General features: G+C 37.5%; 5 protein-coding genes across 6 annotated transcripts; 1 reads left to right on the top strand and 4 right to left on the bottom strand.

The window, feature by feature from the left end:
• Positions 1–245: 245 nt before the first annotated feature.
• LOC140801945 (DNA polymerase delta catalytic subunit) lies at positions 246–11,240 on the bottom strand. The gene is made up of 29 exons (XM_073157342.1): positions 10,893–11,240; positions 10,693–10,803; positions 10,491–10,597; positions 10,242–10,401; positions 9,619–9,950; positions 9,360–9,497; positions 8,925–9,002; positions 8,745–8,836; positions 8,155–8,221; positions 7,977–8,048; positions 7,804–7,890; positions 6,767–6,886; positions 6,595–6,693; positions 5,529–5,636; positions 5,311–5,406; positions 5,136–5,201; positions 4,918–4,974; positions 4,713–4,800; positions 4,468–4,547; positions 3,852–3,965; positions 3,561–3,675; positions 3,308–3,480; positions 3,092–3,163; positions 2,136–2,210; positions 1,971–2,060; positions 1,730–1,890; positions 1,322–1,395; positions 1,030–1,117; positions 246–939 (listed from the first exon to the last, which is right to left on the bottom strand). Exons 1-29 carry the CDS (start codon positions 11,176–11,178, stop codon positions 852–854), a joined length of 3,294 nt encoding a protein of 1,097 aa, XP_073013443.1. The 5' UTR covers positions 11,179–11,240; the 3' UTR covers positions 246–851.
• Positions 11,241–11,514: 274 nt separating this feature from the next.
• On the top strand, positions 11,515–16,842 carry LOC140801946 (uncharacterized). 2 transcript variants are annotated; one of them, XR_012111556.1, is made up of 6 exons: positions 11,583–11,865; positions 12,432–12,570; positions 13,369–13,400; positions 14,815–14,901; positions 14,999–15,243; positions 16,011–16,842. XR_012111556.1 is itself a non-coding variant. In XM_073157343.1 (5 exons), the coding sequence occupies exons 1-5, from the start codon at positions 11,620–11,622 to the stop codon at positions 15,137–15,139; spliced, it is 645 nt and encodes a 214-aa protein (XP_073013444.1). In that variant the 5' UTR covers positions 11,515–11,619; the 3' UTR covers positions 15,140–15,408. The 2 variants fall into 2 exon arrangements, 1 of the variants encoding a protein (XP_073013444.1); XM_073157343.1 differs by lacking the exon at positions 16,011–16,842 and having other exon boundaries at positions 11,515–11,865; positions 14,999–15,408.
• Positions 15,934–16,620, bottom strand: LOC140802199 (GATA transcription factor 7-like). Its single transcript, XM_073157642.1, has one exon. The coding sequence runs from the start codon at positions 16,618–16,620 to the stop codon at positions 15,934–15,936; it is 687 nt and encodes a 228-aa protein (XP_073013743.1).
• A 507-nt stretch (positions 16,843–17,349) lies between the features above and the next one.
• On the bottom strand, positions 17,350–21,180 carry LOC140802302 (isocitrate dehydrogenase [NAD] catalytic subunit 5, mitochondrial-like). Its single transcript, XM_073157779.1, has 8 exons — positions 21,003–21,180; positions 20,634–20,814; positions 18,964–19,284; positions 18,709–18,870; positions 18,554–18,628; positions 18,227–18,336; positions 18,076–18,148; positions 17,350–17,815 (listed from the first exon to the last, which is right to left on the bottom strand). Exons 1-8 carry the CDS (start codon positions 21,158–21,160, stop codon positions 17,624–17,626), a joined length of 1,272 nt encoding a protein of 423 aa, XP_073013880.1. The 5' UTR covers positions 21,161–21,180; the 3' UTR covers positions 17,350–17,623.
• A 750-nt stretch (positions 21,181–21,930) lies between these two features.
• On the bottom strand, positions 21,931–23,149 carry LOC140802198 (psbP domain-containing protein 2, chloroplastic-like). Its single transcript, XM_073157641.1, has 4 exons — positions 23,036–23,149; positions 22,806–22,967; positions 22,565–22,720; positions 21,931–22,420 (listed from the first exon to the last, which is right to left on the bottom strand). The coding sequence occupies exons 1-4, from the start codon at positions 23,147–23,149 to the stop codon at positions 22,166–22,168; spliced, it is 687 nt and encodes a 228-aa protein (XP_073013742.1). The 3' UTR covers positions 21,931–22,165.
• Between the last annotated feature and the right edge of the window lie 373 nt (positions 23,150–23,522).

Genomic DNA, 23,522 nt, shown 5'->3' with positions numbered 1-23,522 from the left:
AATAATATTTTTATCATCTAAATTTTGATTATATTATTTCAGATACAATAGAAAGCTTATTCAATTACCTATAATTTTATCTCTAATAAATATCTTCATATTTGACTTACAAATTGGTCAAATATAATAAGAAAAATAATAATTTCTTTTTGAAAGAATAAAATGACATAAATAAAACTACAGAGATATGCAACCACAGGAGGTAAAATAAATATAATTTCCCTGATTCCTTATCACTCAGAAAGTTTACTGTCACAAAATGAGCTCTTGTTGATATTAAATATGCCCATATAACTGGCTGCAGCTTGCACGATTAGATTTGGACAATGGCTCCCTAATGTAGATTATACATAAATCGAACAGCACAATGCTACTAGAGAACAACTAGCATATACACGTTCTATTGTTAAAAAGTACTATGATACACCATGGACCTCCCACAGTCACAGATGGATAGACTTACAAATTTGAAAGCTTCTAATCCTGAGTATCGGTGCTGTAATCGGCACCATCAGCATAACTATCAAGGAGGAAACCTGATGTTGATGATTACACCTTGTGAAGAATCATTCTGTGATCTATTTATCCATCTGCCTCTTGAGGAATAGATCATCTAAGAATCCAGCACAATCTTGTGGTTTGGCATGGAACATGAGTTGCAGCGGCTATATTCTGAAAAGATTCTGATGTTGCGCTCCTGTTGCTGATCAAGAAGCAGTTTTCACTGATGCTGTAAAGCAAACAGTGACCAAACAGCAGACCAAACTAATGTGGCTTCTGCACCTCATACCACAATTAATTTCCTTTTGGTGGATCAGGCGTAGCAATGCTAACATTCTCCTGTAAGAGGCTCAAAAGTTCCACCGATCAAGTTGCAGTTTTGCATCAGCCATATCCTTCTGCGCTTTCTTCCGCCGGTAAAAAATGGGGCAGTCCCGACTAAAATAAAATAAACATTCGTTAATTATTCATAAAATTGAAGTCTCGCAATAAGAAAGAGAGATGAGTGAAAGAAATAAAATGTTGAACCTTGTGCACAGAACATCCTGGTGAAGAGAACCTTGGCATTCTTGGCATTGTGTCCACAGCCTTCCAAAGAGAGTCTCCAACTCGGAAACTTTAAAGTAGCCAACAAACAAATAACCATGAGAATTGACTAGAAAAACACAAGTATGGAAAACAGAAAGTATAATATAAATGGAGAACTTCTCTAAATTTGCAGATATAATACTGTCAGTATTATGCAAAACAGTTTTCAAAAGCAACTTGTTAAAAGAAAGATTAAAATGATATTTCATTATAAAAGAATAACTGATATTACCATTTGCTACTGTTTTGCAATATAACTCGGCTTCTCTTCCTTTGCAATGTGAGCAAAGAGTTTGATCTCCATTACTGACAGCAAAAATAAGAGCAGAATGATAAAGTCCAAACAACATGTTCTATCAATCACCATATAAAGTAATTAATAGAGGGCTGAAAAAGTGAATTTAGCAGAAGTTGCAGTGCTACTTTTAAGAAAGGGAAGTAATAACCATAGGAATTAGAAAGATCCTACTGTAAACTTAGCATCATAGAACTCTCAAATTTTCATCCGATGTCTTTGTTTGCTATCAAGATGTATACTGAGATTGCTATGCAGTCAACTAGAAGGAACTGAAACACATTAAGATACTAAATAAACTCTCCTACTTACCACAGTTTATGTCCTACTACCGAAGGATCTTACCTGATAACTGCTTTGCATCCGAGGCAGCTAAGTTGTTTCTTAGCAAACTTCATTATCCCACTGTTAGAAGGAGTTGAAATAGAGACTGCTCTTGTGTGACTTCCATGAAGAAGCTCTCTACTTGCATTCTTCAGAATTGGCTCAAATATTCTCAATAATGGCTGCAGTATTGACAACATACAGTTTATTGAGAAGGAAAAAGAATAAACAATATAATTTTAGTAATGAATATTGCACGGACCTTGCTGATTTGATTTTCAAGATAATATTGAGGATCTATTGGAATGTTATTCTCCAGCACATATATTGGATCTTCTGACTTCTCATAAGCCTGCATGTATAAAGCAAAAGCATCAATAGCATATGTTAAATGGTATTCTTGGGAAATGAAGATGAAATGAATTACCTTGGCCCCTTTTGCAGCTTTAATTATGACATAGGGAACACGATCTCCAACATTGGGTGCAGTAGCAGCATCTCGCTGTCCAACAATACCTATGTTAGTGCCAGAATTGTTGGCTAACCATCTTGATATCAAATGGATAAACAGAAGAAAGAAAGAAAGAAAGAAGCTCATTATTGACTTTGAGAGGATCCATGTGCACGACTATTTGCATCTAACATGCTTCCTTGCATGACAATTTCCAAATTGAAGATTTTTCAGAAGAGAACTTAAACATTCACTTTCATCTCTGTGACAAGGAGGTCCCACTATATCTATCCACCCCAATGATAATACCAATTATTACAAGGTACTTCCAATAAGATTTATTTGTATATGAAGAAATGGAGACATGGGTCCTTGCTGGCTGTCGCACCAGCTTTCAACATAAATATATCCTAACAAAATCTTAAGGAAAATTTCCTGGATGATGAACATCTTTATCTGCTTTCATCTGATTGTTCTTTCTGGAGATGCTATCTGCGGCCTCAGTTTCTTACACCTCTAATAAGCTTCCTAGAAAGAGAAGTAAGCTTCACCGAGAGCTAATAGAAAAAAGATACTTAAGGACACATGTTTTGTGGTAACATCCTTGTTCTCCATTTATGCTAGGTCAAACTAGTTAAGGAGCACCAACAGTAATGAGAGATGCAGGGCCCCAATGCTACCTTCTAGCCTTATGGTTCACATATTTCTCCTAGGGTTTCTGCATCTCAAACATGAGTATACTACTAATGCAACTTTTGTAATTAACTGGTGCTGTTCATATATGGAAGTCTTGTGATACTAAACTTTCATAACTTCAGTCGTTGCTCTCAACCAAGCAAAAGAATATGCTCATGTTCTCTACAGTAATCAAATTCAAAATCAATAAATATATGATAAACCAGTGACAAAAGGTAAAGAAAACATATTCATACTTTTCGCATCCGTTCAGCAAGTTCAACATGCGCAGCCTTTACTGCATAATCGTCTCCTGTTTTTGTTAAACCCTGTGAGATCAGCAGAATAATTTCAACTTTAGAATAAATCCAACAGTTATTGTTGAATATGTACTAGATGCCATTCACTAGTTAATATAGCATGGCAGGACTTTCTCCAGAATAAAAGAACTTCATAGTAAGAGATCTTCTTACCTTTGTTATTACTAAAAGGGACAGATCCATGCGGTTCATCAGAAGATCAGAAATGGTATTCTTGACATACTGAACTGCACCAGGAACATCTTGATCGATTAATATTTTATGAAGGCATTCATTAACCAGGTTCTTCACCAGCAAACAATTGTCTCTCCTGACTGTCTCAATGCCTGTTAATCATTATCACATTATAACATACCTAAAGAAAAAAATAGGATGCTATCCTACAAGAATACAGTTTAATTCTTACCTTTAGTGTCCATTTTGTCAAACTTAACAGAATTTGTCCAATATAGCCCAGCGTATCTCTTCTTGCTGATTAATAGGTATGGATAATAGACCTTCTCAAACTCCAGTTTGATTGGCTTCAGAAACAAAAGATATTCTTCCACAATTAACCAACCAGATAAATAATTTGAAAAGAAAAGGTTTGAATCTTCAGATTCGCTAATGTAGAAGTAAAAATAAATTAAGCTAGATAAGAAATATACAGTTGCAACAGTAAGCACTCAAATACGATAACTTGCACTTCCATATGTACCTTTGTAAATGTTCCGCTAATGTACTCTGCAGCTTCTCTTCCTAACTTCATTGCATCCTCCACAGCTGTAACACCAAATTGCACCATCACAGAGTCGGTGTCTCCATAAACCACCTAGTAAAAAATGGAAGTTATAATTTTCAGAAACAACTAATCTTGGAAATAAGGTTTCTCTTTGGACAGAATCAACCATGCATTGGTATATAACATGTACATGTAGAATATGCTTATTGGAAATTCAGATTGAGACTAGACACTTATTAAGTAAAAATCTTGGTAGTACAGAACCAATTTTCTTGACATAGGAAACACTCCCTCTGTTCATCATAACAGCAATGATAACTTTACAGTCCTGGCATCAAGTTTGGGAATTTAATCAATTACAGTCATGATAGATGTACAGAACCATGTTTCTTTACCAGCACCTCATAATATTAATTTAGCCATGAGTCTAAAACTCCTTGTGCTCTAGCACAACATTTCACTATGCAAATATACGACAATCTGAAAATTGGTAACTCCTATTTGTAATTAATTTCCACTTTGCTTGTAAGTTATAGAAATGAAATCGTTCATACTGATATACAAAAAATACAAGAGTGATAATAATATTTACCTCAGCATTATGATCATAGCCCCCAATGGTTGTGAATTTATCTTCCACCAGCTTCTTTGTATGTTCAATCATCTGTCGACCTTCAATGAAATGAAAGCAAGAATTTTACACCATACTTGGAGAAAAAAGAATGTGCTGCATCATCAAAGTCCTAAACATTTCTTGAAATAAAGTAATAAATCACTGCACTAGTGTCTAAATTTAAAAATTAGTTCTCTACACGGATAAAAGGAAGAAGAGTTTACCATAACTTGTTACACTAGAAGATATCTCTAAACAAGGTAATTGACCAACGGTTGCTCCAGTGAAACCATATACAGAGTTGGCGCTTATCTACAGAAACAGAAGATATTGCACAAAGCTCACAACCCAAGCTGGCAAGGAAATACTCAATCACGTGCATATATCATCTTGAGAAAAGTATACGCATCAAACGACAAGGAGAAATACTTTTAAGGCCAGCTGGCGACCATCAAGAACGGCCTTTTCGAATGGATCTTTTGCTTCCTAAAATACATTGTAATCAGTACAGGCCTCATATTAGAAATCAGCAATGATATCAACTTGTCAACTAGAATCAAGAACTAAAAAAGGGTTGCATTCAGCATAACCCAACATAAATATCATTGCTAACTATTGTCTTCCGAAATTTAAAAATGCTGCAGTACTTTCAAATCTGCTTTTGCCCTCCTACGAGCAGCCAATAGTTCTTCAAGGATTTCTGGAAGTATACCCTGATTGGAAAGTTGATACATTATTTTCATTGAAGAGCACTCCCAATATGAAGCCAAAAGTATTCATAAGAAGCCAAGTGATCTGAGTGAGGAAGTATTTAGATTTTACCTTCTGTAGTTCTGATTTCACAAATATTTCACCAGATGGAGTCTTATTGATACTTTCTGCAGGCAAATTGAATCTGCGAGCATCCTCTGGTGGCACCTTTACAAAGTAGGAGGCAAATGAGAGCCAATATTCATGTAAACAACCAAAGAGACTGATAGCTAAGTTTGCACTGTAGCATATTCTAGGTGAACAATGTCATCTGAAAATGAATTCTTTACCAAAGTACAGTAACATAGGTTGTACGCCATCATGATGGAAGGATATAAAGAAGCAAAGTCCAAAGTGGCAATAGGCTTCTCATAAAATCCAGCTTTCGCCTCCAAAACCTGCAAAGGAAAATAAGCAGATTGCACTGTGTCTATTAGAACCTTTCTGATCCTTTTCCAACTTTAGAACAACAAAAGTATCATTCAAATGGCAGTCTTGATCATATTGCCAGTCACAACATGTATAAACCCAACCAGCAAAACATATATAATAATATATAAGTAAATCACAATAATTTGTAGCAAAGGATCCTCACTCAAACCAATAAAGATCAGAGTTTCATGGGCTTTAGCTTTCTTGACCCAAATTTCAGGTCTTACGATCTTGCTAGGCTTCTTCGCTCATGACTTCCACACAATACTTGATTCCAATTGCTTTACCCTAGAAGTAGCAAGTCTTCTGAGATCTCTCATTTGCATAAACTGGCACAGTTACTGTTAATAATATGCTTCTGTATACAGATAGGAACAAACATAGAAACCTGTGACATATGTCCACTTCAAAGAATTTACAACACCTTCTTTGAGTACTTTCTCCTCCCTTGTTGAGGTCATTGTGCTATATCTAGCAATAATAGTGTATTATACCTAGATTTAAGATTCAGTCTCAGGCTAATATAAGCTAAAGAAAGCACCATGGCTTGCTACCATATTCTGTAACCTGTAATAATTAGCAGAATCCCACATGAAATAACACTTTCATGGAACTTAAATTCCCAGCCATAACTTCAATTTGGCAGTATGGACACCTTTAATTTACCAAGACAAACAAGTTAAAACTCAAAAATCATCAACAGTTCATAAGATCTAGCATTTTCTATAGTTTGTATCAAACCTATCCAAAAGCAATATGAAGAGATATACATTTCTTTTGCTTAAGAGAAATTGTTATACGTTATAAAATCCACCAAAGTTAAACAGTTGGCAGAAACAGAGTACAAAATGCCAACTAATCCATATTCTGATGTATGAAGCAACATGAGGAGCAGAAAAGTATAGTGCAGGTTTATCGACTTACAGTTGCACCCTCAAAGGTTTCTTGTCCAGATCCATGGCCTTTTATGTTTGGTATAACAAGGTTCCTCTGCTTTGCCTTCCTGAGGAGTTGAGAGAGGACCTGGAGAGGGGAGTATATGTAAGCTGAAGAATTGTCCATTCAACAAATGTGACAGAAGCAAAATGAGTGTCACCTTTATGCTCTGCCCTCTTGAAAGCAGAAATGAGATAGGGACACCAGTGACTCTTGCCATCTCCACATAATTGTAAATATACATTAATTTGTCTAAGAGACGTTGTGGAAGATAGGCATCCTGGATTTACAACAGAAATAAGTTATACCAGGATTGACACAGGCACACCAGAGGGAGTACTAATGAATATAGGATTATTATATCACTACATATTGCAAAGGATAAAAATCTTATAGAAAGATGATGACTGGAACTATCTACAAATATAGTAGTAATCAAATTGTTCATGCTCTGAAGCATCTATTACACCTTAAATCATACCAAAAATGCAAACTAAAGATATAAGATTTACTGATAAAACTAACCTTAACTGTTTACTTATAACAGAACAAATAATCAATGTCATGTTGATGAGTACTCAACACTTCATAAACTATCGCCTTGTATGATTAAGCTTAGGTGAAAATTATGCCTAATTAATCTGAAAACATTTATTGGAGTTAACATGTCATCAGTTAGACATCAAGAAAGTGCTAGGAAGGCCTTAAAACCAAGGATTCCTGTTTCAATATGCCATGGCATGCTGCCCATCCCAACACATGTTGCTCCAACAAGCTGAAACATGGAAGGGCTGCAAAGATCTCTTGGAAGTACACTGTTTATTTTGCAAACAGCACAGTATTTTGTTTTATTCTTCAAACACTATGTTCACATAATTGCACATAATATTCAACATAATGGCGAACCTACTCAATACAGCATAATAGCTTCTTTTACATCAAAATGGTGGTACACTGGGCAATTAATTGCTATCTGCATTTTCAGAAAGCACCTCTGATATGATATGCACCATGTTGTATCTGAGAAACTACTGGAACAAAACAACTTCTATTTGCAATGAGGACCTAAATAAGAAAAATAGCAAAAACATGTAGAGAATAAAGATTTTCATGCAATATTACGAGAAATAACTGACATCAACCGCAGAAAAGAAATTAAATGAGATTATGTAAAACTGCACAAAAATAATTAAGTACCTTCAAGCAATAGACAGCCAGTCGCCTTCTTGTCTCTGAGTTACCATTTTGAAGATCAGATATTATTGAATGGTGAACATCCTCTTTCTGCTCTTAAAGAACAAACATCAGAAAAACAATATTCCATTACAAAAGAGTATATAAAACCATAGCAAGAAATGATGGAAGCTCACTTGCTCTGCGAGAAAATGTGCTGATACAGAATTCAGAGAATATGAACTGAGCTTATAATCCCGTTGCATTGCCTGTTACATTTGGTACATAAAATACCAGGCTAAATAGAGTTGAAAAAAGGTAATGTAATTGTTTACCACTTAACATAAATAATTGACACTGTCATTAGATAAGAACCTGAAGTAAATCAAACTGCACTCTTCCCTCTACAGTTACTTCTTTGCTTTCACGAACACCATATTGCCTACATGAATCAAACTATTGTCACTATAAGCATCCCACCTGGAGAGAACCTAGGGCTTCTAATTACATGATTGATGTAGCAGAATGATAGTTTGATTATGTCATAATCTTAGAGAAATGACATTAGACCAATTTAAGGTTGAAGGATGCCAAATCTTATGTGCAAATTTCTTGGGAACTCATAAGTTCAAGCTTGCAAGTAATTGCAATTTCCAAGTAGACATGTTACCAGTTTTACAATCGAAGGAACAATAATGCTAACCATGAAGTCAACATATAACCACTCTCAACAATAGCCTTTGAAGGTAGAATCAAGTAGGATAGTGGAAAACAATCAATGATTGGTTCCCTATAGATGACATCTGAAACAGGCATTTTGTCCAAATATAATGAAACACATGGCATGAATGAGCTTTTGGATTCAGACCCTTTGTATTGGGTATAACAAAGTGGCAGAGATAGTAAGTATAACCAGCACCATGTCATCTTGAATGCCTTCAGCTTCAATAATGCAAAAGTGTTACCTTGAATTGAAAGTAGTATCACGGACACGAACACGACTATTTCTGATGCGACCTAGAATTGGAAAATCTGCTATCTTGAGGACTTCCGCTCTCTGTAAGACAATCAGAGAACTCACTAAACATAGACCTGCTTAACTTCTTGCAAATGCGAAAGCTTATACTTGACAAGAGTGTTAGTACCTCAATAAGATATGGCAGGTCAAATTTGCAGATATTATACCCAATTATAATGTCTGGGTCAATCTCTCGGATGAAATCCTGCAATTTACCCCATGTTAAACAATAGTTACGACAAAATTGAATGATCAGATTGGAGATGATAACCATGAGACTAATACATAATAGAAATATGAAGTATATTATTCACACACAACAACATAGACATAACAAGATAATAACTACTTAAGAAATAAAACTTGAAAAGGGGCTCAGCATGGTGCCAGAAAATGATCCAAGAAAAGAAAGATTTAATGCACAAATATTTGACAAAGCTTAAGACTCAATGAGCATACTCCATAAGCATTACAAATTCTAATGCATGTAAAAGCTATAACAGAATCATACATAGATTCAAATTCCATGAAAGCTAAACGAAAAAGTTCAATGGATACTTACTCTCCAAGCGAGTAAAACATCTTTTTCTGTGTCGAATGACATCACATCAACTCCAACTATTGGAGAGCATGATTTGAGAGTCATCACATTGCGTACAAAAGGCCGATCATCACCTTGAAGAGTAACTAAGTTGGCTATCTATTCAAATTTAAGAAAAGAAAATCATAAACAATTACTCTCATACAAGAATTTTGGAAAAGAAGAAAAAAAAAAGACTTCAGGTAATTTAATTTTAACCTGCAAAGGTAATGAAATCAACCTGAATAACAGGATCATGAGTTGGTTCAGGAAAGAGCCCTTTACGACCAGCACACTCAATATCAAAACTTAGTATGCGAAATGGAGCCATCTTAGAATACTCTCCTTCTGGTGCATGACTGACCAATTCAGAATACAAGCAGTCCAACTCCAGTTGGCAATAAGATATAGTCCTATTTGTCTTCTTGTACTTCCCAACAGGAGCTTCAATCCAGTTGCCTCCAACAATGTTACAGTCAATCATGAAACGAAGTGCAAAAAGTATATTGCTTTCATATGTAAGGAAACTTTTTGAACCAAGGCCTTCAATCATTATGCCCCTCTCCAAGATGCCTAACAAAGTGCTACAAATGTTAATAAAGGTAACACCTTGAAATGAGAGGAAAAATTACAGGAAAGGATGTTACGTAACCATGTGCAAATGCCGATTTAGATATCATCCGTATGCTACTGATTTTAATATGAAAGACATAAAAAAGAAAGAAAGCAAAAGGAATGAGCTGAAGATAATTTATTGACCTTAAAGAAGTCCTATGCATTATTTCACACAACTCATTCAGTTGAAAAAAAAAAATCTGTTTAAGAAAAAGAACACGGATTTCATTCTCTACAATTTCTACTTACCACGACAGCTAGCAACCATTGTTGGCAGGGCAACTACTATCTTAAGGAAAGACTGGGACTGGTGCTGTTGATAATACATAATGCTCTTCTTCTGCATTAATTCAATCCTCTTTATAAACCTTTGCACATTACTGTTCCTATTTGACTCCCTCATCCTCCCCTGTCAACAGGCAGAAAAATTTAAATGAAACTCTTCGGGAAAAAAAAACCCACTTTCAGTGTAGAAAAGGCGAAAATCATGATAACCACCTCTAGGATTTGCTGGAAACGTGAGATATCATCAACCCCCATTCCTGCAGGACAGCTGATGTAGAAATATGGCTCGAAACCGTGCACATGGCAGCAGACACTGTGCCCTATCCAGAGTCAAAACCAAAAGGCTCCTTGAATCAGCAAACATTGTCCAACAAATAATTTCAATTTTTCTAAAAAAACAATCATAGAATCTAACCCTCTTTAGTAACACCAAAAATCCTAAGAATCGCAGCTGGACCAGATGAGTTAGGGATCAGCTCCTTATGGCTTTCTCCAATCACATAATCGATCTCCAACTGCTGGAAAACTGCAAGAGACAAACAAAATAAGGGCAAAATCATTTTTTGAAGATTAAGAACTGAGATCGAGACGAAGGGAGAAGGAATTGGATCAGACCGATGCTTTGTGAGGAGGAGAGGTAGGATTGGGAGAGAGCGGGTCGCTTCCACTTGGAGAGACGGGAAGCGAGGGCCTCGTCGCGGAGGAGGAGGAGGGCCTCCTCGTCCTCCTCGTACTTAATTAGGGTTTCCTCCAAGAACACGTCTTCGTCCATCATCTCCTCCTCCGGTCCCCCGATTTGCGGCGGCGGCGGTGGATTCTGAGCGCTGGGTTGGAATCGCTTTGTTGAGGATTTGGCTGTCGCCGGCGGTGGAGCGCCGCGTCTCTTCCCAGTCGAGCTCATTGTCCTGATCGTATTGGAGACTGGAGAATGGAGGGAGAGAGAGAGAGAGAGAGAGAGAGAGAGAGAGAAATTGGAGGATTCCCGCCATTACGGGAAGTAGGGTTTATAATGGTGGTGGTGCACGTGAGTAACGCGTGGGGATCCGAGGTCGACTATTGTGGTTTATTCGGGGGTTTTCTTGCATAAATTATAAATATTAAAAGTTATTATGAATATTCAAACATCAGTTTTGAATTTTATTATCAAAACACACCCTGAAAATACTTGGAATTGGAACACCAACACCAACACCAACACCAACACCGTATATAAATAAAACACGAGCGGCTAGATTTTGTCTCCCATATGCAAATATCTCACGCGCATCGCACGTGACAGATCAAAATATAGTCCTAAGAGGCTAAGAGAGCACTTGCGAAGGCTTGCTCCGGGAGAGAAGCCATGAAGCTGGTGTGGAAGAAGAAGAACTCGGCGAAGGGGGAGGTCGGGAAGAAGAGAAATAGGCAGGAATCCATCTCTCCGAACACTAACCTCCCGTTCGATAGAGGAGAAGAAGAAGATGAGGTGGGAGTATTGGATGAGTTCAACCGCAAGGGCACGGAGATGGCCGGAGAGATCGATCCTCGAGATCGCGATCTGAAGCAGCTCTTCGAATCTTTCCGAACCCAAGGGAATCAGCTCGCCGAGGTAAGGAATCGTATATCCGTTACTATGTGCAATCTAATGGAATCACGAGAAGTGAGACGAATTAGGAAGCTTGGAGGTGCTGGAAAAGCTAAACTGGAAAATTGGTAGATAGAATTAGAAGAAACGAAATATTAGAGTTTGTTTCTTTGTCTTTGCTCTTTGCTTGTTTGGAATTGCGTCTTAGTTTCCATCTGTTAAAGGTTGGACAAAACCTCTTCCTTCGTTCAAATTCCTTAAATTGATTGTAAGGTGGAATGCACGTATGATCATTGGTCTCTAGGAAAGAGAGGGTATTTAGTGAAAGTTCTATATATATATATATATATATATATATATATATATGGCCCTAAATTGAAAAGGAAAATGTTCCTCCCACTGATGGATATCAGTTAGTAAAGAATGAATTCTAAAGAAAATGTAAGTGAGAAAAATAAAACAGTTTTACGGAAAGACATGACAAAACCATGAAGTGTTGACGGCATTTCACACTTGGATATTGGCACTTCTTGATGCTCAATTCAAAATTGGGACTAAATGCATGGTGATGGTTGTTGTTGTTGTTATAGGAGGGAAGGTACCGTGAAGCTCTTGGGAAGTGGGAGGCTGCCCTTAACCTGATGCCCGACAGTGCAAAACTTCATGAACAAAAGGCACAAGTTTTTCTTGAGCTAGGCGATGCATGGAAGGCCTTAAAATCTGCAACTCGTACGGCCTCTTTCAACTTCACGTTTATTTCCTCATAAATCAGCATATATGTATATATATAAGAGGAAGCAGGGCAGATCTTGGGTCCAATGAACTTAATACCCAATTAACTTTTCCTGATGCCTTCCCATTTCAGTTCTCCTGTTCGGGTAAATTGATAATGCCATGCCATATGTTTCTTATGTCTTAACATGTTTGTATTTCTTATGTGAACCTGGAAGAATCTTTCCAATGTCAATTCTGGTCATTAGTTATCATGCTATAAAACTAAGGTGGCAAGAGACAAGCACCAGGGATTGTGAGCATTTATTTATTTTTCCTTTTCTTTATTGGAGCACACAGGCTTTAATGGATTGGAAATGGCCTAACCTCCCCAATGGCACATGGTCATACATTTTCTAACCACACTACCTAATTCTCTAGAAGGAGGAGAAGACTAGTGATTGAACTCTTGACCTTGCACATGAGCGCTCCCACCTCTATTGAGTGCAACTGCAGTGATTAAAGAGTGTGAGCACTTAAGAAGCCTATTCGTGCTAGTAGTAAAAAGACAGCAATGACGAATAGGTGTGATATGAATTTACCATTGTAAGCACCAGGCAAGAGTATGAATTGATTATTTTCCTTCTCATAAGTATGCAATTCTTGTCTTCCTATTCAAACTTAATAGGCCACAGAAGAGCTAGTTTCCTTACACTTAAACTCTTTAACAAATAGAATGCTTGAAAAAGAGAATGTATGAACCAAAGTTGTTTTACTCTTCAACTATAAAATTGGCATTGCTTGTTTTCTGTGCAGGAGCTACACAATTGGAACCCTCGTGGCCTGAGGTTTGTTGGATTAAATCAACTAAAGGAGTTCTTTTTTTTCTTTTTTCTTTTTACTTCATGCTCAGCATGTTCCACATTGTTTTTCTTCTTCTCTTCCTTTCCTCATTTAGCACGTTACTTGGCAATGGTTACATTAAAGTTTCAAAATACTCCGGTTATTATGATGAAAACTCATAATAAAACTACATTATATACCCTGTGCTTATTATCTCAGTTTGGACAAGTGGTCATCTATGTTCAACATCTAACCTGATTACCTACTGACATAATAGGTCGTGGAGACCCTTTCTGCAGCCCTTCTAATAGGAAGTATGGCTAGGCCCTACATGATGTGGATAAGAGATTGCATAAGCATATGCAAGTACATTGACTGCAATTTAGAGCATTTATGATAGTTGTGTCATGAATGACTCTTTCCTGTCCTAAAGTGAGATTGTCAAATTGTTAGGCATTTTTTCTATTTGACCACATGTTGTATTTTGAAAATTAAGAAGAACAAGAGTTCATCAGATACAACAAACTATTAAAATAATATCAACAGGGAGTTTCTGATGGTAGTACTCAATAAACGATACCCTTGAATTGCATATCCTGTCTTGTTAGGATTAATTGAGCAAGTGATTGTAGATTTGGAAAAGTCTCAGCAGCTTGTTGCACAATCTAAAGAAGTCAAGGTAGGATGTTAGTGAGTTGAGTCCAAAATGTTCATTGATATCTTAGTTAGTTTGCTGTATTAGTGGGTTGTTTTCTTGAAAGAGTTTAATATTCTCATTAGCTCTTTTTTTTTTAATCTTCATACAGAGAAAAATAATGTATTGTACCAGTACTTGTTCTCTTTTATTGTTTCTGGCTGTTTTATGTGAGTATAATTAAGATTTCATGTTCTGAATGTGGTATAATTAACAATGAAATGCATTACTAATTAGATGCTCAAATTTAGTTGTCTGATTTCATAAAACTTGTGTGTTTATATATCCAGATATTTGTCTGGTAAAATTGACTTATTTGTTTTGTTATTGTAAAAGTTGAATCAATATGTAGTGTGTCAGATTGAGTTATTAGTCTATTCCAAATATCAGGTAACTGCAAAATTATCTAAATTGAAGTTTCTCCTTTTGCTTTCGTTTCTGCAAAGGGTTAAATTGCATGTGCTGAAACTTGAAATTTTAACTTGTATTTCCCAAGCAACTGATATTATACATTTTGTTTCTTGATGATTTTCTTCCATCAGAACTGAATCAGCCTTAAATATAGTAGACTTTATAACGATGTAAAACTTGAAATTTTAACTTGTATTTCCCAAGCAACTGATATTATACATTTTGTTTCTTGATGATTTTCTTCCATCAGAACTGAATCAGCCTTAAATATAGTAGATGACTTTATAACAATGTAAGCAAATATCTGTTCTTAGGCCTGGCTCACGCTTGGTAGAGCACAATTGAACTTTGGAGAGCCTGATTCATCCATTGAAAGTTTTGACAAGGCTCTTGCAATGACGGTAACCATAGCTAACATACTTCTTGATCTGTGTTGAATTCTTTGTGTGGATTATCAAACTTATTTTGGTTGTGTTCTTTCTGTGGTTGTACTTGTAGCCTGACTATGAGGAGGCACGAGTTGATCGAGAAACAGCAGTCCATCTGGTTAAAAAACGAAAACAGCTGCATTCGTCAGATCTAAATGCTGATAATATGCGATTTAGAGTTGGAGACAAGGTTGAACTTTCTGAAGCCTGAGTTCTAACTGCACTACTTAGGCTTTCAGTGGGGTCCTGTTGCGAGAAACAGTAGCTGTCTAAATCTCAGGCTGTGCATAAAATGCTTGTGTTAATGATTTCATGGTATGCCCTCATGTGCTTAAACTATAAAGTGTTGAGCTTCAATATGTGTAAATATCATCATATGCAGTTTTAGCTTTTCATTGTAACTTGTATTAAAATAATACATTTGTTTCTAGAGTTAAACCAAAAAAACAAAAAAGGAAGTAAAAGGTGTGACCAAATAAACGTCTTTCAATATTTTAGTAAGCCCGTGCAACGCTTCAACTTTTTCACAAGATGAAATAAACTTTAAAGTAAAGTCAGTATGAAAGTAAGAAAGAAAAAAAACGAAGCAATTTTGATGAAGTTTTACTTTCTTTTTATTTACTCAAATTTTAGATAAAACACAAGCAATGAGTTCAAACCCTTAGTTATTCTAACAAATATTTTTTTTAGATATCTAGAAGAAAATAGATAAAATCGATAAGGTGTCATCTTTTGCTTTTATCTATTCAAGTGGATAAGCTTGAGGCATGTCTATCGGTGAATGAGATTGAATTGTCGAATTACCGTAGTGTTCTAGCATAGCCATTTGTGTTGTCAACCAAAACTTTAATAAAGCGACACAATTTAGGCACTTATGTACATGCTTCTATGTATCCACAATCTTTCTTTCCTACTCTAGTTTTTCCTATATAAACAATATATGCCCATAATTCTCTGCTCTAATTTTGCTATGTACATCCATTGATAGAACACTTAATCGTCCTACTATTGCTGAGCAGTTCTTTCCCTCATATCAATAATATACTTATGCCGGTTTGAGTGTTTGTTTTGCTTGAAATCAGGGCTCGTCGTTGGTCGGTATTCCGGCAGGAGACGGTTGCTCTTGTATCTTATTCCACATGCATTGCAAAGGGTTCCGGGCCCTTCAGGCCCTCCTCTCCACTGCGGCGTATCCGTCGTAGAGCAATGCATACACTTACGTCCTCCGGCCCGGCGGTTAGTTTTCGCAGTCTGAGAGCTATCTACGATGATCTCAGGGCGAGGTTCAACAATCTGAAGGCTATGTTCGTCCATTACTGGAAGCTTCATAGACCACATCGTCCTCCCTGAGTGCATTCCGCTGCCTGCCTCCGCGCCGGAGGGCTTTACGATCCGCGACCGGGACCGGGGTCCTCGTCTGCGTCTCATCGTGACATTCATGGTAGGAACAGAATTGATTGCGATCGTTTCTTCTGAAGCACTTGAGGAATATTCATTATCGTGAACCCTCTCAGTGTTGGGAAGAAACCCTAGAAGATCATCGTGGTGGGTGATCACCGACGGCGGAAACAAGTCTAGGGTCTCGACCAGGTCGTCAGGAATCGCAAGCTCCTCGTCGGCAGGGTCATCTTCAGCCGGTTCCAAGTTATCATCGAGTCGAAGAAGCTTGCAGAGCCAATGACGAACTGTCATGTGGCTTTCTTCCGTTTACGTAGAACAAACAAGTAGAAAAGTCAAACGTCGGAGGGTTTAAGCTCGAGTGTTTTAGCTTTTGCATGGCAAAGAAGACGACGAGAAGGCCGGCTCGAGATTAGGGTTTTCTTTCATTAGAAAAGATAAGTTTTTTTTTTTCGGTTTAATACGTTGGATTAGTTTCTTCCACGAACATTCTAGAAGATTCATCCGATTCCATAATATTAGGGCCTTGGGGAGAGAATATATATATATATATATATATATTTTTTTTTTTTTTTTTTTTTTTTTTTTTTTTATTAATCACGAGCCGATAAAGGCTATTAGTTAGATCCTCCTCAAAAGATGAATTTTGCCATTCCTATACTATTTGCCCTAAACTGAAAAGATATGAGAAAATTTAATCAAAATCAGGAGAATATATTGCATATATTATACTAAAAAATTCGGTGTCGTAGGGGTTTTGGTTTATCCCTTTAAACTTATTTTAAGTTCATAAAAGAAATTTAAAAATTAATTTTCAATATACAGTATACCAACAACACACCAATTCAACGTGGCATGTACCAGAAATCAGCAATCGTATTTATTGTGCAGAGCTAAGGTCAGCACTCCTCGTGTATAACAGTCCCTGTAATCGATAAATCCATAGACTACCAAATTAATGAAATTTTAATAATATTAACTAAGATTTTGTTTCATATCTCGAACCCATCAAACTGCGGTCGCTGAGGTTTCTAACTCTTGGATTAAGATCCATAATAAGAGAGAACGAATACACAAGGGCCAAAAACAAACAAATTTTCTGTTGGCCGACTGTGGCTAATTATTACACAATTGCCGAACAGAAAGTTAAATAATAAATACCATAGAGTGACCATGGACATTATTTCGCTGTCACAAAATGAGCTCAGAGTTAAAAACAATAGGAAGAGCGGGCTGATTAAATTCCGAAAATTGTTCTCCGGTGCAAATAACTCGGTAAGAAAAGCGCGTGAAGAACCTAGAGATGATCGCACACTGCTTTTGTAAATTCAGTTGTTGATGAGCTCCCACCAAGATCGCCGGTTCGATACTTCCCTTCTGAAATGGTACTGAGTATGGCGTTGTGAATTCGATCAGCCTTGTCGTTGAGCTGCAAGTGGCGTAACATCATAACAGAACTCAGGAGGAGTGCTGTTGGATTTGCGAGATTCTGCAACAACCAAGACATGCATCAGATACAATCAAACAACAAATCAACAGGTAAACCATATGATTTCCATCAAGTACTGTAAAATGCACGCCCATAAAATATATATCAAGACACATCAATACAAATCAGCATAACATACTGGACAATGCACACAAGAGTTTCAAGACTATCATATTCATTCATAGCAAGAGTTTACAGATTTATATTGATAGTTATTATAATTGTTTTGTTGTTCAGAGACAGATTTAATGAGAGCTCACCTTGCCAGCAATATCAGGTGCTGAACCATGTACAGCTTCTGCAAGAGCAATGCCGCCTTCACCAATATTGCAGCTATAAAGGAACAATAAAAATAAATTATCAAGCACTTTCCTCAGCCATTTAAGCTATGAATTATATACTCACAGTTACCTAGGAGTTAAGCCCAAGCCACCAATCAAACCAGCACAAAGGTCACTGATGATGTCACCATAGAGATTTGGCATCACTAGCACATCAAAGAGAGCAGGATTTTTCACAAGCTGTAACATGCCAGAGTTCAGAATGAGATAAGGAAATGATCCATTTCAATATATATATATATATATATATATATAGGGGGCAACAACACAACCATATTGACTCTCCAGATCAATGCACATGGGCACATGGTTAGATGACTTCATCTCTAAGCACATCTAGATGAACTATTATCCACACAAATATTAAAATTCAAAATAAATGTCAGTTTAATCATACCATCATACAACAGTTGTCAATGATGACCTCCTCATAAGTTATTTCAGGATACTTTTCTGCAACCTCCCTGCAACACTGCAAGTAAAATAGAATATATTGGATATATTGGTACTTTCTTCCGTTCATTGAAAACAATGCAATTATTCATCCAGCACCTTGAGAAAAAGGCCATCGGTCTTCCTCATGATATTGGCTTTGTGTATAGCGGACACCCTTTGACGGCCGTTTGTCTTGGCATAATGGAAAGCATATTCTGCAACCCTTAAACTTGCCTGGCGAGTAATGATTTTCAGACTTTCTACAACACCTCTCACCACCTTCAGTTATTGCAAGTGAAGTCATTAAGTTGATTATATATTGTGGATGGCATAAGTAAGCAATATAAATTGAACAATGCATTAAATGCTTACCTGGTGTTCAAGACCACTATACTCTCCTTCAGTATTTTCACGAATTGTGACAAGATCTACATCATCATATCGTGTTTTGTAACCAGGAAGACTGTAGCAAGGTCTAACATTAGCATAGAGACCAAGCTCTTTCCTTAATGTAAGATTCAAGGACCTGTGGCCTTTTCCAATAGGTGTAGCCATAGGTCCCTTCAAGCCCACACCATTTCTCCGCACTGACTCCAGACTTTCCCATGTCAGAAAGCTCTCTGTTCTGGGATCAACTTCCTTACCCACAAAATGTTCTTCCCACTCTATTGGCACTTCTGCTGCATTAAACACCTGCACAGGCACAAATTATATCCAAAATGACTGAAAATGGAAATGAAAGGAAAACTAAAATGAAAGCATAAACAGAGCCATCATGTGTTCATTTATTAGGGATATGGCAACGACATCTGCCATCTTTTGTAGCAAGAGAACAGAAAGAAAATTTTTAAAAAGTCATGTAAAAGATATACCAACGCTCATATCCTTTAGCTTATATTCGAATACGGTGACGTTAATCAATCACAGTCCTCTATGTCATCCATATTAAGCACTAACTCTCTAGTAGATGTGCAGACTCAGGAATGAGATGGCACAGAAGTTGGAAAATAACTTGTTATCGTCTCACTGTAAGAAAGAACATTTGACTATTCGCCTCCAAATATTTGCATGATTAAACTTAAATGTCAGAAGAGCAATAAAAGATAGGGTAGATTGCAAGGATGTAGCAGTTTCCAGTGAGTGGCCAAAGAGGGCCCAGGTCTTATTGGGTTGGATTGCAGTCAACTAAGAATTATGAGGCTTACAGTATAGAAGACAATAGACATTGGCTAAGACTGTGGGATGAAAACCTGCCTGTGCATCAAATTACACGACCCTACCTGATTTAAACCCATAATAGTTACTTCAATACTAAAATATCAACTGGCTCCATGATTGACCTGTTGCCGCATTGCCAATTCCCATTGAGCTTCTGTAATATTGCTTAAATCTTCCCAAAAGCTAGACAAAACACTATCAATCAACAGTACCAAAGTAATTCAAGCATAAAATCTAGAAAAGGAAGGGTAAGGTTTGAACTCTAATTAAAACCAACAAGTCTGAATCAAAAAGTTTCTATTTGATTCCAAACCCTATAAAGAAAGTTCCGTAATTTAGGTGAAAGCCAGATACCATCATACAGATGTTCTTCACACAGTATCATGACCCAGAATTGCTAATTATTGCTGGTCCTGTAGGTTCTTGCAAACTTTTGTGTAACCTTTAGTGGATTCCACATTCCCATTTGCATTTACCATTTCATAGTGTTTATGACTCCGCCTATGTGCCTTACAAGTTTTAGGTAATTCTACTTGCATGAATAATAAATTCAAGGCCATGAAAAGAATTGGACAGCAATTGAAAACTATTACCACCTAAAATAAAACATCATTACTTTATCGTTCAGCATCTCAACCTATTACTTTAGAATTAAATGCATCTTCACATATGAAAAAAAAAAGGACATACAAACTACAATTTCAAGACTAGTACCTCATCAATAACATATAACTTATCACATCACAGGAAACAAGTAAATAATTGGTAAAAATCTTCCAATCACCAACTAAAAAGGAGACATACGAATGAACAAAGAAATCAACCTGCTTAACAGACTCAGCAATCTCAGGTCCGATTCCATCCCCGGGAAAGAGAGTTGCCCGAATCGGTTGGCCTGGCGAAGCAGATGTAGAAAAGGGTTGACCCAGAGACGGGAAAACCCTAGTCGAGATCTGGTTGACCGAGCTCCTCCCAAGGAGCCGCCGCAGCGCCATTACAACAACTCTGAGGAATAATTATTCACGTCAACCAAACCAACAAAAAGATTGAAGCAAAATACGACGTTTTGATCCAATTCCTCTAATCAAACACCTCAAATTCGATTCGGTTCACCAAATCGGATCGCATACGCAACATAAAAAATCACGAATCAAAACGAAGCTTGTTCGAGAAAATCACGAATCTCCACGTACCTACTCGCAGATCGAGAGAATAATTTTGATATAAACCGATTTGTGGAAAGATTTGACTCGAGGACCAGACGAGAATTTGGAAAGGGTGGAGGAGGAATAAGAGACGGAGTGGAAAGGACTAAAAAGAAAGAGCGGAAGAAAGTTAATCGTAGCTTCATAAAGATATATTTATCCACAGCCGTCCGATGGCTGAGCAAGCCTTGATGAACGTGCGGTGCACACCTAGACTTGATCAAAGGCCCAGCCCGCCCATGCCAAGCCCGATCCGGCCCGCTTTGGACCGGGCTAAGGCCGGCTCGGCCCGAGCTTGAACTACCCATGGGCGGCACGGATCAACCCTTTGTCCGCCCGACCCGGCCCGGAAGCCTGTCATTTAGCCCGCAACTAGACCCGCCAGTTCTGCTACAATAGTCGCGCCGTTCTGCTATAGTGAAAACTATGAAATTTTAGTATTGTGCCGTTTTATATTTTTTTTAAGCACACCTTTAAAATTTTTTAATATATTATCTTTTTAAATAGAGGAACAGAAATATTTTAAAAAATAAACTAACCGTAAATGTTTTTTTAAAATAGCTAAATTTTTTTTTATGATTGTAAGAATAAAACCATAACATATAAAGTTATTATGGGCATTGAAAAGGATAATTAAGGAATTTAAGAATCACGTTAAGTAAGAACAATTATAAGGTAGGATTCAAACCGAAATAAATCAATAATAGGGGGCTTTTAGGCAAACTTGCCAACTAATGAATTGTATAGGGAGTTCCACTCGTAATAACTTCTATTCTCCATATTGACACAGTATCACTCGTAATAACAACACAACCATGTCGAAATGCATACTTTAAAGGTGATCGTCTCTGACCGAGTCTAATATGTTACTATTTGAGTGCAAGTCATGTTGGATCAATTTTTATACGGTAGATAGTTTTATGACAGATTGTAACATTTTATTGATTATAATACAAGGGGTGGTAAATCCCCACAATTTTTTTCAATCTTAGTTACTTGCTCAAAGTCTGAAACATGCACCTGCATTTACAATGACATATATACTTGCAATTTTTGCACCAAAAAAAAGAGAAAAAAATCAACTTGCTCATTTACTTTTCTAGCAAGTGATCAATTTTTTTTTGGAGGAATTAATTAATGACAAGATAAGATCAAACCACCACATCAAAGGAATGAAGAACTTGTTCCAGAATCCCTCTAGTTTGGTTGTCCAAGGGATTATGTGGAGGATCTGAGTGAGCGATGTTGAGAAGATAAAGCTTGTTAGAAGCCACGAATGCAGCAGAAAAGATCCTCTTCATCCCTCCTCTGCTGCTATCCACTCTGTACTCAATCTCATACACTGGAAAACCATTTTGACACCATCTCTCCGCAACTCCCAATACATTAGCATCCTTCGTGCTCTCCTACAAACATCACCAACATAGATACTTGTTCACATGATGCAAATCATAATTTGCAACGGACATGGATCCTCGCTAATGATTGCATTATATACACACACACACACACACACACACACACAATGTTAAAAAGAGCAGCAGAATCACCTTTCGTCTCTCTGCTTGTATGAGCTTATCCGCCACGAACTCCGGCGTACCGAAATCCCGAAGCGACGAAAGGCGGACGGGACTGACCACGATTCCGATGTTGTTGATCCCTTTGCCTTCTTCCTCGAACAGCGCCGTCGCACCCGCCTTCTCCACCTGCATTCCCACCAAATTCACCTCATCATCACACCCAAACCCCACCAAGGACTCGGGATTAGCCCCGAAATTAGACGACCATTACCTTGCGCCAAGATGCCGGCTTTAAAAGGGTGAATCCCTCCGATTGGTCCGTGTACCGCTCCAAGTCCACTTCTAGGGATAAGGAGGCGCCGGCGGCTGCGGCTGCGGTTGCGGCTGGTGATGGAATCAAGAATGGGAAGAGAAGGGGGAGGAGATGGCCCTCCTAGTGATTCGAGGCTTCTCGTGGTTGGATGTGGAAGAATGGGAGAGGAGGCGATCGGGTTGATCGACCGAAGCGAGAGATGGGATGGATTGGGGCGAATCGAGGCGGCGGATTATGAGGGGAATGACGGGGGATATGGCGGCGCCGCTGGTGAGAATGGCCGTGGACGGCGAGAGAGGCATTCTGACGTTGAGTGGAGGAAAGAGTCAGACATGGGAACGAAGGGATAACAATAGATACGGGGACAGATGAGAGATTTCCTTTAGAAATTTGCAAACGACGCCCTACATTTGTGGGATTTGCAAATCAGACCTCACATCTTGAGTTAATAGTAAGACTAACAAACACCCTTTGAAATGATCACATGAAATAGTAAGTTAACCAAATCTAACACTATACTTAGCTTTTCTTGAAAAATCCAACAGCAGTGAAATTTTCTTTTATTTTTCAAAAATCGTTTCCTTTTTACTTTCTGCTGAAAGACGGGAGTAATTTGCAAATACCGGAAAAGATATGATTCAAACTGCAAATTACTTAAATGCAGGTATGCATGCA

The sequence above is a fragment of the Typha latifolia genome, chromosome 15, assembly GCF_019914945.1.
Source record: "Typha latifolia isolate L0001 chromosome 15, TyphaL0001v2, whole genome shotgun sequence".
Lineage (NCBI taxonomy): Eukaryota > Viridiplantae > Streptophyta > Magnoliopsida > Poales > Typhaceae > Typha > Typha latifolia.
The sequence above is the reverse complement of the archived record's forward strand: the minus strand, read 5'-3'. Positions and strand labels throughout refer to the sequence as shown.